Below are 13208 nucleotides of genomic sequence, written 5' to 3' on the forward strand. Positions count from 1 at the left end.
TTTCGTGTGTGTGTGTGTGTGTGTGTGTGGCAGTGGCGGTGGCGCACACTGCAATGACTGGACTGTAGTTTGTTCTTTTGGGGGGGAAAAAATGACAGGCTGTAAATGTGTTTGCCCCTTTAACTTGAGTGAGTGTGGAGATGGAGGAGAAAAATGTAGACAGTCAAGTTCAGCCATGTAACACCAACAGTACATTGTCCGGATGGTTGTCTCAGAGCAGCATTTAGGAGATTTGCTCCTGTTCCCTGCACGTTTGCTCATGACAGTGAATGACATATTGTTTGGTTTAAGGGTGAAGCATTTATTTCGTACACACCTGAACAAAAGTCACCCAACCGGTCAGGGATGCACAAACTGCTGAATGAAAAGGCAGCAGACGATTGGTTCATCTTGTGCAGGTGACAGGAAAGTCTGCCAGTTTTTTGTTTTTTGATGGGTGGAGTCACTTCAAATCTTCGTTACCCCTTCGAACCCACAAAGGACAGGGTGAAGACCGTCTGTAATAGCACAGGTAAGTTTCGCAGGGGCTTTCAACATCAAGAAGAAATGATCTTCCGTCATTCAATTCGATGCTTCCTCCCCCATAGATCATTTGTGATCAGCTTGCCCAGAAAAGATGTCTTTCTTTAGAAGATTCTACAAAAATATCGTCCATGACAGAAACCCCGATAAGGACACCATTAAAGTAAGTATCAGCTGTGCTCGCTCCCGTGATGAACACATGATGAACTCAATTATTGAATTGCAAAAGGAGATATGAAAGCTTTCCGTGCCGATTGTTTTAGGTGAAAGGAGAGGTGACGCCGGTGTTTTACGGAACAGTGGCCCCGTACCCGAGCTTCGATGCAAGCAAAGATGCCGCAATTCTCCAGAGTGCCATTCAAAGTAAAGGTATTGGCAATCTCCCGAATCTGCCCATTTTGATGAAAAATTCAGCATGACAGGCCACGATGCAAAATATACTTTCAAGGTATTGTCCATCTGTTCAAGAAACTGAAGAATACGTTGTTGGCCCCATTGAGGGAACGCCAAACTTGAAGGCGACTTCATTTGTTCTCTCTTTCCTAAAATGTTCCTAAATGACTCTGGGAGCCACACTTTTCGGTCAACAAGATGTATTATTGGCCATCAAAGGTAGCGTCACCCCTGCGGCATAGATTGCAGGAAAGTCAAATGTCTCTCTTGCAGGAGTGGATGAGGACGTGATCATATCCATCTTGGTCAAAAGAAACAATGAGCAGAGACAGAAGATCAAAGTCGTTTATGAGGCTACCGCTGGCGAGGTAGTGCCCCGTTTCATCCAGCCATTTTTCAGAACACCCCCACCCCCCCCTTAAGAATTGTCTTGCTGTAAAGCCAACTCTTCTTCTCTCCACGTGTCACAGCGATTGGATCGTGCTCTGAAATCTGTGCTCAGGTCAGATTTAGAGGACATCGCTCTCGCCTTATTGATGCCGCCAGCCCATTTTGATGCCTCCCTGATCAGAGATGCAACAAAGGTAAATAGCAAGGTTTTATTGTGAAAATCCAATATTTCTTATCAGTAAAAAATGGTTCCCTGAACTGAAGAAATCAATCACATGTCACTTTATCATAACAGAGACTGGGCACAGATGAAGATGTCCTCGTGGAGGTTCTGGCAACCAGGACAAATGAACAGCTCAGACAGTTAAAGAGGGTCTATAAAGAAGGTTTGACTTTTTGCTCTCGAAAATCATTCAAAGCACGAAAATGAGAAACTCACAAAAAAAAAAAATAATAATAATAATAATATCGTACAAAAGATAATTTTCTGGGGGGGAATGTCATTGTCTTTGTCCTATGTTGTGAATGTTGTAGCTCTAACGTGTAATCGATTTTAAAAGCGCTAATATCGGCTCAATTGAGCCCTACTTGGAAGTTAAACAGTTTCCCCTTCCAAGCGTACCAGATCCTAACTGCTAACTTTTAAGATTAAAAATCAACTCTGTTGTAGCCCCCCGCCTTTAAAAATAAAATGTGTTTAAATCCTAGCATAACGACAGGGGCGGACGAGTTGCAGCCTGGGCGCCGGTCTCGCAAGCGGCGGCAATCATTCATGTGTCATTTTTAAGACCGTCGTTATCTAGTCGAGTCGGCATTTCAACGCTGCTTTCCCTCAGTGTATGGGGACGACCTGGAGGATGTGATTAAGGATGAAACCCGCGGCGATTTCACCACGGCCCTTCTGGCGATGTTGAAGGCAAACAAGGATGAGAGCACAAAAGTTGACATGACTCGGGCCCAAACGGATGCAGAGGTAAAATTGGATAATGCCACATTTCAAAAACACGCACGGTAGGTTAAGAATGGAACACTCGAAATTGTCCCGAGGTGTGATTGTCTGTGTGTGTCCTGTGATTGGCTGGCATCCAGTTCAGGGTGTCCCCCGCCGACTGTCTGAAGACAGCTGGGATAGGCTCCAATTCCAATGTTATTATTCAACCCGTGTTGTGCACCCGCAGACGCTGTTCGAAGCCGGAGAGAATACAAAAGGAGTCGACATCGCGCCCTTCTTAGACATCCTGACGACGCGCAGTGGACCTCAACTCGCTAAAAGTAAGCGTGAGACGAAACGGCATGTGAAAGCTTGCCTCACTAGATTGCACGTTCGTTCTTAAGTGAGCAAATAGGTGAGGCCACGCCCATCTTGAGAAACAGGTGGAACGTGTCTTTGAGTCAAGAGCAATGCAAACGAGCAGTTATTCAGAAGTTAGCTCACTGTGTGGCCAAAACAATATTTCACGGTTGACCGTGCGCGCTCTTTTGCCCGATAGCGTTCCAGAGGTACGCCTGTCTCAGTGACATGACGCTGCCTAAAGCTCTGAACGTGGAGCTGAAAGGAGACATCGAAGACTGTTTCCTTGACATCGGTGAGAGCATGCACTCATTGTCACTTCCATTCAACGACACAGACGCACACAAAATCCAAGTCATGGCTTGGAGAAGACATTCCTTGAGTCTTGACTGAGAGACGGATCATCTTCTGTAGTACACAAGAAGTTTTATATTAAGGTTCATATGTTAATGCGGTAAACCGATTTCCGGCAATATTGACTGACCGACACTGTCAGGGCAGCATTCATTTCGAAATATTTAAGAAATTGATGTCTGCCCTTGGGCTTGCATTGTGAAGGTCATGTGACCAAACCTGTGACGTTCACAATGCGAGCCCGAGGGCATTTTGATGTCGATTTCAGTCGACAGCAGATGTTTTAATTCTTATTCGATGATGGCAATATTAATCGAAATGTCATTTTCATTTGATTTATCAATGGATGCAGTCCAAAACTATCATATTTTTATTTCTTTTCTCTCAAGTGAAATGTGCATGGAGCACACCGGCATTCTTTGCTGAGAAGCTCCATGGAGCTATGGAGGTATGAATGAACACAACAGCAGTCGTTTTTGTTTTTGTTTTTTCTTCAAATATGTGAAATGCAACATTCTGTCAATAAATGGTACCTGGGTGGTCTGGTCCATTAACTTGGCCTTTTTGCTGAAATAATCTGATTGGATGACTAATGTGCCCTCACAGCGCCACGGCACGTGTGAAGATACACTGATCAGGGTGCTGGTGAGTCGCTCTGAGGTCGACCTGAAGAAGATTTTGGAAGAATACAGGGCCATGTATGACACAACGCTGCAGGAGGACATCCTGGTAAAATCAAAGACTCATCCTATCCTGAAAGACTACGTTGTAATTAAACGAAAGCCTTAAAATGTGCTTGACTGTGTTTTCACAGAAAGACACAAAGCATCATTTTGAGAAGATCCTTCTTGGACTGTGTGGACCCCACTGAGAAAACACCACACTGAAATTTGCGGTCTCATATCGTTAAATTAGTGGGCATGACATGATCACTGTACTTTATTTAGTTCATGCTCTAGCAAAGTGAACGCTATATAATTTTATCATGCCGTATGTTTATTCAGGCAAGGCAAAAGGTGAAAGGGGAGAATGTCAATTTCCTAACAAAATGCCCCAAAAATTCTTTTATGCTTTTGTTTGAATGTCTTAAGTCTTCTTTCTCTGAAATAAAATGCCTGAGTTGATGGTCATGTTTATGTCCCAAAATGCGTTAGTATCATTTGGAAGAGTACGGGCCCCGCTTGAATAAGAAAAATCAAACGCATCTATTTTCAAAGTTGAAAGGTTGAAGTAAAACTACATAATGGACAGGGACAGCGTGATCGAATTTTATTTTAGGCTCGGGATGAGTTACAAGGACATCATGAAAAGCGTGTCACTGCAAGGAATCATTATCACCAAGAGACGTTTGAACGTGTTGAAATGTTGAGAGCCAGCTTGCTTTCCCGGCAGAGGTACGACGAGGACGCCGGCGGGCGGTATAAAATAAAAACGTCAGATGCAATAATTTGTGGGTTTTTGAAGGTACTGATTAGGTCAGTGAGAAGCGCTTTTGTCCAATAAGGGATCAGGGCTACTTCATGTGCATGCTGTCACTATTCCTGTGCACCCTGTAACTACTTCATGCGCACGAATAGTTTGTGGACAAGAAGTAGTAATTGGTGTGCACAAATAAGTAGGTTGTGTGCACAAATAAGTTGTTCGTGCGCACAAAGTAGTTTTTTTTTCCTAATTTCATATCCAATGACAGAATGTCATGAGGTGGTCGTCCGTGCGCCCTCGAGCGGTCAAAATTAGCAACAGCAGTTTGAAAAAAAATAGTAGTGAATGTGTTTTCTAATCCCAAAGCCGACTGTGAGGCAGCTATGGTCACCACGATTTACCATAGTATAAAATAATAATATATAATAGATATGAACAATATTAAGTAATGTCATTGAATAAGTGCTCGCTCCGCACAGGCCCATAATGATAAATCCCATTACGAATAAATTGGCGCATTTAAACATGGCACCAGACACACACACACACAAACAGGCTATTGTAAATTTCATTATCTTCTTTATGTAACTAAAAATGCAACCAAATGTTGATATTGCGGTATTAATTTTTAAACCTCTTTGTTTTTTGTGACATCTCTCCGCAATCGCGCATCTCACGACCTCAAACCGTCCGCGGTACTAACCGCGCAGTCGCGACTCTCTTTAAGTTTTTTCATGACGTGTTGTTTATCGTATCCGGAAGTGGCTTCGGCTCACTTCTACACAGTCTGGAAGGATTTTTTTTGGTCTTGTTATTGGAAAAAACACCGTCAATCTCCCTTAAACGGTTATAGCTCCTGTTTACACCTTTAAAGGACGCGTTAGAGAACTCGAAGAGCGAATATTACCAGTGTTACTGCTATTCCACCTGGTTATCTACCTCGAAGTTAACCTTTTCGGAAATCACCTTTTCTATGCTTTGCTCCTCAGCGAGGATGTTTTGAATCGTTTCGAATTTTGAATGCTGTGTCTGCTTCTCATCGCTAAATGAGCGCCAAGTTAAATTCACGTTATAGATAGCAGTAATGTTATAAGGTTACTCGGGACATCGTCAAGCCGGCCGGCTGAAAATGGACGAGAAATACAGCAACAACGTCCTTTCTGGAGGACAACTGGGGATGGTTGAGGTTCCCAATTCCAGGTGAAATACTGTAGTTGTTAATGTTAACCAAAGATTTTGTTCACGTGAGCGTTTGGCTGTTTAAGCCTTCTCGGGTACATCCCTGCATCAACATGCTTATTATGTACAGTATGCACGCTGCCCTTTTCATTCGCAGGTTAACCAGGTACATAGTGTTGTTGGTCATCTCGAAAATCTTGAAGGCATTGGGGATCTTTGAATCATATGACATCCTAAAGGTCGTCCACATTGTGCAGTTTATCTTCATATTAAAGTTAGGGTGAGTATTCCTAATTCCATTCGCAGATGTTGCTCCATTTGTTTTGAAAGACATTGCCTTCTTTGTAAATCACTGCAAAGCTCAGTTAAGACAAATTGGACTCTTGTCATTTTGAGTTGCACAGCTTTTGCTGTCGCCGTGTGTACAGAACTAGAGGAGCCACCGTGTTTGTTTCAATGTGTCTGTCAAGTCATTCGCCACAATAAAATTGACAAGCAGCAGCACTACAACAGACACCTCTCTGGTTTGGGGGAGACACATGATTATATCCTGTGTAAATGTGTGTGTGTGATATACATATAATATTCTGTCGGCATGTACTCCCCTTTAAATCAAGTCATTTGAGTAGAGGTATCTTCAAGTATGCCAATAAAAACATGAACTTGACATTATTCCATTATTCTCAGGTCGGCTGTTATTTTACTTATTTTTCAAAAGCCTTTTTCCTCTGGAAAAATCATCTCGAAAAGACAGGTAGCGTATTGATTTTTTTCATCCTTCAATCCGTCATTTTATGGAATGCATTTCTTGCTACGTATTTATGTTGTGGGATGGTAATTAACCCATTTTTCTTTTCATTCTTTCTAGTGGATAAAATTACTAAAGCACAGTGTTTTCAGCTGTATCATATCCCTACTGGGCTTTTTTGGTCTCACTCTCTGTGGACCCCTGAGGTAAATACGTATGCTACTCTGCTCATACGACAGTGCAGTTTGATGTTTGAACGCAACAATGCATGAGTGCTTTTCTTGTGTCTTTCGCAGGACATTGCTACTTTTTGAGCACAGCGATGTGGTGGTGATTGCTCTCCTTGGTGTCCTCTTCACCAGCTCAGGAGGTGGGCCAGCAAAGGTAAACAGTCACCATTTACAAATTGTGCAATGGTACTTGTTGAACTGTTGGTGTCATACCCAGTTGGCCTGAACAGTTGATTTTTTTTTTTTAAATCGAACTAGCGATTCCAGACAACGCAATCTATGGTCGTCAAGGCGTTGATTTTTGTATTTGTAATTTTTTTTTGCAATGCTCCTGACTCACCCAGAATCTGTTGTGTCGACTATCTCACATATAAACGCCATCCACTGCCCGTCTCGCCGAGGTCACCAGTTGTAGAGTGAAAAAAGTGGACGTACTGTATGTTTACATAAAAAATGCAAAGTTTAAAAGAAAATGTGACTGAAGTTGGACCCATCTGTCTTCCAGACTCGAGGCGCCGCTCTCTTCATCATCGCAGTGATTTGCCTTCTCCTCTTCGACAATGATGATCTCATGGCCAAAATGGCGGAGCATCGTATCCTTAATAATTGCAATATGTTCGTTTTCTTAAAAAAAAGTTTCTCTGTTTCTTGCTTGAACCTTAACTTCTCTTTGTAATTAGCCGAGGGACATCACGACAGTGCGCTAACTCACTTCCTGTACACCGCCATTGCGTTTTTGGGGGTTGCGGATCACAAGGTAAACACGTACCATGTATGGTGTCGTTTAAAAATATTTGTTTTCTTTTCCACATTTATCACACTTAAGTGTTTCCGATGAGCAAGATTTCTTGAATGGATAACTGACTTTAATGCTGCCTATCAGACAAAGTGAAGTACATTCCAAGAGCTCAAAAAGAAACTCATCAGACCGTGATCCAATGAAGTTCATGAGCAAATGAGAAACAAAGAGGTTGAAATCAGTCTGGAAAATGTGACACAGCTATTTCCATCTCGTTGGCACTCCAGAAAATCCATGTCACTCTTTTGCCGCAAATGGATAAAACTGGAAACCGATGATGAAACTTTTTGGAGTGGCCGGCCAACCGAAACGGTGTGATGGTCTGAGGCTGCTTTCTTATTCAGGACTTGGACCGCCCGCTATGTTTAACGGAACAAGTTCAGCTGTCTGCTAGAAAATTGTGCATTGTGCCATCAAACCTTTGGGTTGCCTAGCGTGACAATGATCAAAAACATCATAGATAGCCCGTCTATGGCCCATAAAAATGAAAATCAAGGCCTTGGCGTGACCATGTCAAAGTACTTTTCCCACATGACTGCGTTAGAAGTATTTTGGTACCCGAAACAAAACGAATCATTGCATTGTCCTGTTCTTCTTCTCAGGGTGGTGTTGTGCTGCTCGTGGTCTCCCTGTGCCTGAAGGTTGGCTTCCACACAGCCTCCAGGAAACTTTCGGTGGAAGTTGGCGGGGCCAAGCGCCTCTATGCCCTGGACAACCTGGTGTCTGCTGCGGTACTGCTGCCCTGGGTCATAGTGCTGTCAGCCACCACGGAAGTAAGCGCAAGATGATTCCTCTCCGCATTGCGGGCGGGCTTTTTTTTTAAGGAGAGGAGTTACTGAGACGCTTCATAGACGGGTTCATTTCCTAAACCGTTTTCCTCCAGACTCGCGCTCAGGCCTTGACGGCTTTTTTTCCACGGTTTCTCCGCAGAGTAAAGTCGAGTCTTGGTCTGCTCTTATCCCGCCTTTCGCCATGATCATCTTCTCTGTGATGATCCTGGAGTTTTACGTGGAGGCCATCTGCAATACCAAGATGGAGGTGCAGCGCTGCGCCCGATACGGCGCCGTGGCTCTCTTCTCCAGCGCCCTGCTGCTCGCCAACTTCTGGACTCACCCGCTGACCGACCAGTTGCGCTCCATGAGTAAGCCGCCGCAGCGGAGCAGCACGGAGCACGTGCTGTCCGGAGGGGTGCTCGTCAGTGCCGTTTTCTTCATCTTATGTAAGTCAAGCTGCATGAGGGGAGGGAAAATGTATTTTCACCGAGTTGGCATTTGTTTCTCCTTTGGAATGCAGACAGTAGAAGTAGCAGCCACTCTTTTGAAACGATTTATATGCATTTTGTTTCTGAATTTAAGAGTTCCCGGTTCTTAATATAATGACATTCTTCAGTCAAAGTACAGGAAATGGTGTTTCGCTGCACTCAACAATCCGCTTGTCGCTCTTCATCACGTCACACACTTTTTAAGGGATACTGTATCTTCTGCAAATGCCAAGTTCGGCTTTTGCTACCATGACAACCGATGGCGCAGTTCGGATATTGAGAAGAAGCGAGCCTACTCAGTGTTTCCGACAAAGCAGCTTTGTCGCTATATTTAGCGACTTTTCCGACCTCTTGAGCGAGCTACTTAAAAAGAAAAAAAAATGTCGGGACTTTTTGTGGTCTTATTGGAGATTTCTGGAGACTCTCAGCCTTGTACTGTGCAGGGGACGTTCGCCGCGTTTTGTCCAGATTGCAGAGGAACGGTGCTTGCGTGAAGCCACCACGTAACCGAAGTTCAGAGCGTCCTCGCGCGCCGACTTCGGGAGTGCCAAACAACCATTCACACTGTGTTTAAAAATGATTGTATGGAAATGTAAACTTAGGAGAACATCTGTATGTCATTGTCACACGCGACGCGTTTTGTTTTCTTAACCGTTGCTCTCTTCACACTTCCTGTGCAGCATCCAGCATCCTCTCTTCCCCTTCAAAGAAGGGTCAAAAGGGCACCCTGGTCGGTTATTCCCCCGAAGGGACTCCTTTGTACAACTTCATGGGTGACGCCTTGCAGCACACGTCGCAGTCCCTGCCGCGCTTCATTAAAGATTCCTTGAAACAGATCTTGGAGGAGTACGACTCGAGACAGATCTTCTACTTCCTGTGTCTCAACCTGGTACGTGCAATGTGTCATACGTGTTGGTTCTTGGGGCCCTTCCATATCGCTGCTGTGTAAAAACACGGGCGTTCTCATGAAGTAGAAAATGACAAACAATCATGGCGTCTGCTGTAGATTTCTCCAATCCGTCAGTCAGTTCGTCCAACAACAACAACAAAAAGTCAAAGGTCACAAGAGTTGAAAAATGCAAAGTTATTAAAATGGTAAATGGTGTCCGCTAACATTTCCCATCCGCTTGTTTGCCAGTTGATTGAAAATGGTGGCTTCTGCAGCTGTTTTAACTCCTTGAAAGGCCAAAGAGTTTAAAAAGGCTGACCTCGATCCAGAATCCAACTACGTACTGTGGACAAATTGTATTTTTATTAAAAGAAAAAGGTTGAGATTTAAAGGCCATCTGGCCGCGCTCTACTTTCATATGGTGGTCACTGTTTGTCTCTGTTAATTGCAGTTCACAGCCTCCGCTGTCAAACCACGTTTATGTGTTCCAGGCGTTCACCTTTGTTGAGCTCTTTTATGGTGTTTGGACGAACAGCCTGGGACTGATTTCGGATGGCTTCCACATGTTGTTTGACTGCTCGGCTTTGGTCCTGGGCCTGTTTGCCGCCCTGATGACCCGCTGGAAAGCCACCAGGATCTTCTCCTACGGGTAAAAATGGGGACGTGAAGCTGCTCCACCGGGGGGGGGGGGGGGGGGGGGGGAGATCTCCATCATCCCGTACAAATTCTGACGGATGTTTGAAATGAGTATTCGGTGCTCTTCGCAGGTATGGCCGTGTCGAAATCCTTTCTGGGTTCATCAATGGACTCTTCCTGATGGTCATCGCCTTCTTTGTCTTCATGGAGTCGGTAACCCGCTTAGTGGACCCCCCCAACATAGACACGGACATGCTGACCGTGAGTGAAGTTGTTGACTTTTTTCTTGTAAAAGCTCGTTCCTCAATGTCGATTGTGATCCTGAAGCATTGATCAAATATTTATTTACCCCTTTGATGTTTAACAATGTCCATTCATAAATCTGGACCAGTTTTTCTCGGCCATTAGCAGCAGCCGGGAATGTTGTGCAAACGTGTGAGTGCGCAGGGGAGTTGTCCACTCTGAGAACATAAACCACGTCAAGAACATCGACGCCGAGTCTGCAAATGTCAAACAAAAAGTTTGTGTTTGAACGAAATGGGCACTTAGTAGGCTGTTGCAAAGACACTATTTAAGGATCCTTCCTCGAGGCTAATCGCTTGGCCTTTTAAGGACGTCCTTTTTGTAACATCGCCTTCATTTGCCGCACGAATGAGCCTTTATGCCGTTTCTTTTTGAGCACGAACCCATTTGAGATTTGTACGGAAAGCTGAGTGGAATTTCCCAGGTGACATCTTAGCACCATATCTGTTGAATCAAGAAATCACGTGAATAGAATCTGTCAGACAAAGTGAAGTGGGTTACAAGAGCTCAAGAAACAAACGCACCGTGCCACGATCTGCAGAAATTCTAGAAGAAATAAGAAAAGAAGTGATTGAAATCTTTCTAAAAGGTGACAAAGCCATTTCCAAGACCCCCGGCGGTCGGAGCCGCGATCCACAAATGGAGAAAACTGGGAACGGTGGCAAACATTTTCAGGAGTGATCGACCAGCTAAAATGACTCCAAGAGTGCGACCACGACTCATCCGGGAGGTTGCTCAAGCACCTCGAACACCACCCAAAGAACTCCAGACCTCACTGGCCTCAGTTCAAGTCAGCGTTCACGACTGCGGCGTCACAAAGACGCTGGCCGAAAATGGCATCCGCGGGAGAGTTCCCAGCCGAAAACCAGCGCTGTCCAAAAAGAACACAAAGGCTCATCTCACGTTTGCCAAAAGACATCTCGATGATCCTCGAGACCTTTGGAAAAACATTCGGTGGAGTCAAAAATCCAACTTTTTGGAAGATGCGCGGCCCCTTACGTCTGCACTAAAAATGCTACAGCATCTGATAAAAAAGAGCATTACGCTAACAGTGAAGCACGGTGGTGGCAGTATGACGGTCTGTGGCTCGACTAATCACTTTGCCCTCCGCTCGGTGTCTCCAAAAGCCGGTGTCCGTTGGCGGCTTATTGGTCAACCTGGTGGGAATCTGCGCTTTCAGCCACGCTCACTCCCACGGCGGCAAAAGTTGCTCGGGGCACGACCACGGCCATTCGCACGGCGACCACGGCCACGGAGGGCACGGCCACTCTCACGGCGGGCACGGGCATTCCCACAGCTCGGGCGGCGGGGGCATGAATGCCAACATGAGAGGTGGGCTTGCCTGCGCCGCCGTCACGTTTCCCCGGTGGGGGGGCCCGGATGGAATCCTCCCGTCTTCTCCACAGGTGTTTACCTTCACGTCCTGGCCGATACGTTGGGCAGCGTCGGCGTGATCATTTCCACCCTCCTCATTCGGCAGTTTGGCTGGTTGATCGCCGACCCCATTTGCTCCCTCTTCATCGCCACGCTCATCTTCCTCAGCGTCATACCTCTGCTCAAGGATGCTTGCGAAGTGCTTCTGCTGAGAATTCCCCCGGAGCATGAGAAGGGACTGAACAACGCTCTGCAGAAGGTGAGGAGACTCTGCCAGCTCTCATTTATTTGCGGGGGTTCACACCCACGTTGTTGAAAAGAGAGCCCATAAAACCGTTGAATTTTTTTTGAGAGTTTATGAAATCTCGCTTCGACGAATTAAAAGAAAACCTTTTGAAGTGTTTTTTTTTTTTAGCTTCTGATGTCACTTAATTGCTCGCCCAAGTCTTCAGTTAAGTGGCAACGCTTGCCTGCTTGAAGCTCTTTGTCACGACCACGAATAAAAGGGGCGGCGACTCTTTTGAGAAAAAAAAAATCTGCGATATAACGGTAGTGCAAACTATAAGCAAGATGTAGCCGAGGTTCGCTTCCATGTCACAGCCTTTTGAAGGAAGAATGTGTTGACCGTGTTGCGGCTATAAACGGGGACCGCTGTCGACAATGTCGTCTATTGTCTGCCGTGATGTCACCGACAGGATGAAGTTGTGCGCAACCGCCGGCTGATCCCGACGACTTCTTTTGCTTCTTTTCCCAGATTGAGAAGATTGAAGGAGTTTTGTCCTACCGGGACCCTCATTTCTGGAGACATTCGGCCAGCGTGATCGCAGGGACCATCCATCTCCAAATCATGTCCGATGTGGTGGAACAGCGTATTGTACAACAGGTCAGCGCCTGGTGCCACTTCTTGATTGATTTGTCATGTTTCCCAGCAGACTCGATACCTGACGTTTTTGTGTGTTTATACGAGAGTCATGCTAAGGTCAGTAATGATCGATTGCGATTGTCTTGCAGGTGACGGCCATTTTGAAAGATGCGGGAGTGAATAATCTGTCAGTGCAGCTGGAGAAGGACGCGTACTTCCAGCACATGTCTGGGCTCAGCACCGGATTTCAGGATGTTTTAGCGATGACCCAACAGATGGAGTCCATGAAACATCTGAACGATGGAACGTGTATCATGTAGCCACCGTCTCCGGGACCAGTTGAAATTGTATAAATGCCGATCATTTTTCAATGGAAGTGTACAGTGTGCGTGGGTGTGCTTTGAATAAATCAGGTTGTAGTCATTTTTATCTGTACTCAGACTTTTTGTTTTTTCTCACAACTTAAATGTCGTGCGGTCCTATTAACTTGCCGTTGTTTTTGGCGCCAAGTAAAAGACTTTGGTCATAAAAAAAGAAGGGAGAGAAACCTCCAAA

The 13208-nt window shown here is 45.2% G+C and overlaps 2 protein-coding genes across 2 annotated transcripts; both read left to right on the forward strand.

The window, feature by feature from the left end:
• The first annotated feature begins 137 nt into the window (after window positions 1–137).
• On the forward strand, window positions 138–4080 carry LOC147191429 (annexin A1-like). Its single transcript, XM_086135047.1, has 12 exons — window positions 138–511; window positions 588–685; window positions 786–891; window positions 1189–1283; window positions 1386–1499; window positions 1601–1691; window positions 2142–2278; window positions 2484–2577; window positions 2796–2891; window positions 3340–3398; window positions 3557–3679; window positions 3765–4080. Exons 2-12 carry the CDS (start codon window positions 617–619, stop codon window positions 3819–3821), a joined length of 1041 nt encoding a protein of 346 aa, XP_085991173.1. The 5' UTR covers window positions 138–511; window positions 588–616; the 3' UTR covers window positions 3822–4080.
• A 1049-nt stretch (window positions 4081–5129) lies between these two features.
• Window positions 5130–13076, forward strand: slc30a5 (solute carrier family 30 member 5). Its single transcript, XM_086135565.1, has 16 exons — window positions 5130–5572; window positions 5709–5831; window positions 6239–6305; window positions 6420–6505; window positions 6596–6683; window positions 7035–7122; window positions 7210–7286; window positions 7931–8101; window positions 8259–8547; window positions 9270–9478; window positions 9970–10127; window positions 10246–10375; window positions 11545–11749; window positions 11824–12050; window positions 12546–12674; window positions 12803–13076. Exons 1-16 carry the CDS (start codon window positions 5502–5504, stop codon window positions 12971–12973), a joined length of 2289 nt encoding a protein of 762 aa, XP_085991691.1. The 5' UTR covers window positions 5130–5501; the 3' UTR covers window positions 12974–13076.
• Window positions 13077–13208: the final 132 nt, after the last annotated feature.

Source organism: Hippocampus guttulatus, chromosome 17, assembly GCF_054856545.1.
Source record: "Hippocampus guttulatus isolate MCC_2025c chromosome 17, RoL_Hgut_1.0, whole genome shotgun sequence".
In the NCBI taxonomy this organism is placed as follows: Eukaryota; Metazoa; Chordata; class Actinopteri; order Syngnathiformes; family Syngnathidae; genus Hippocampus; species Hippocampus guttulatus.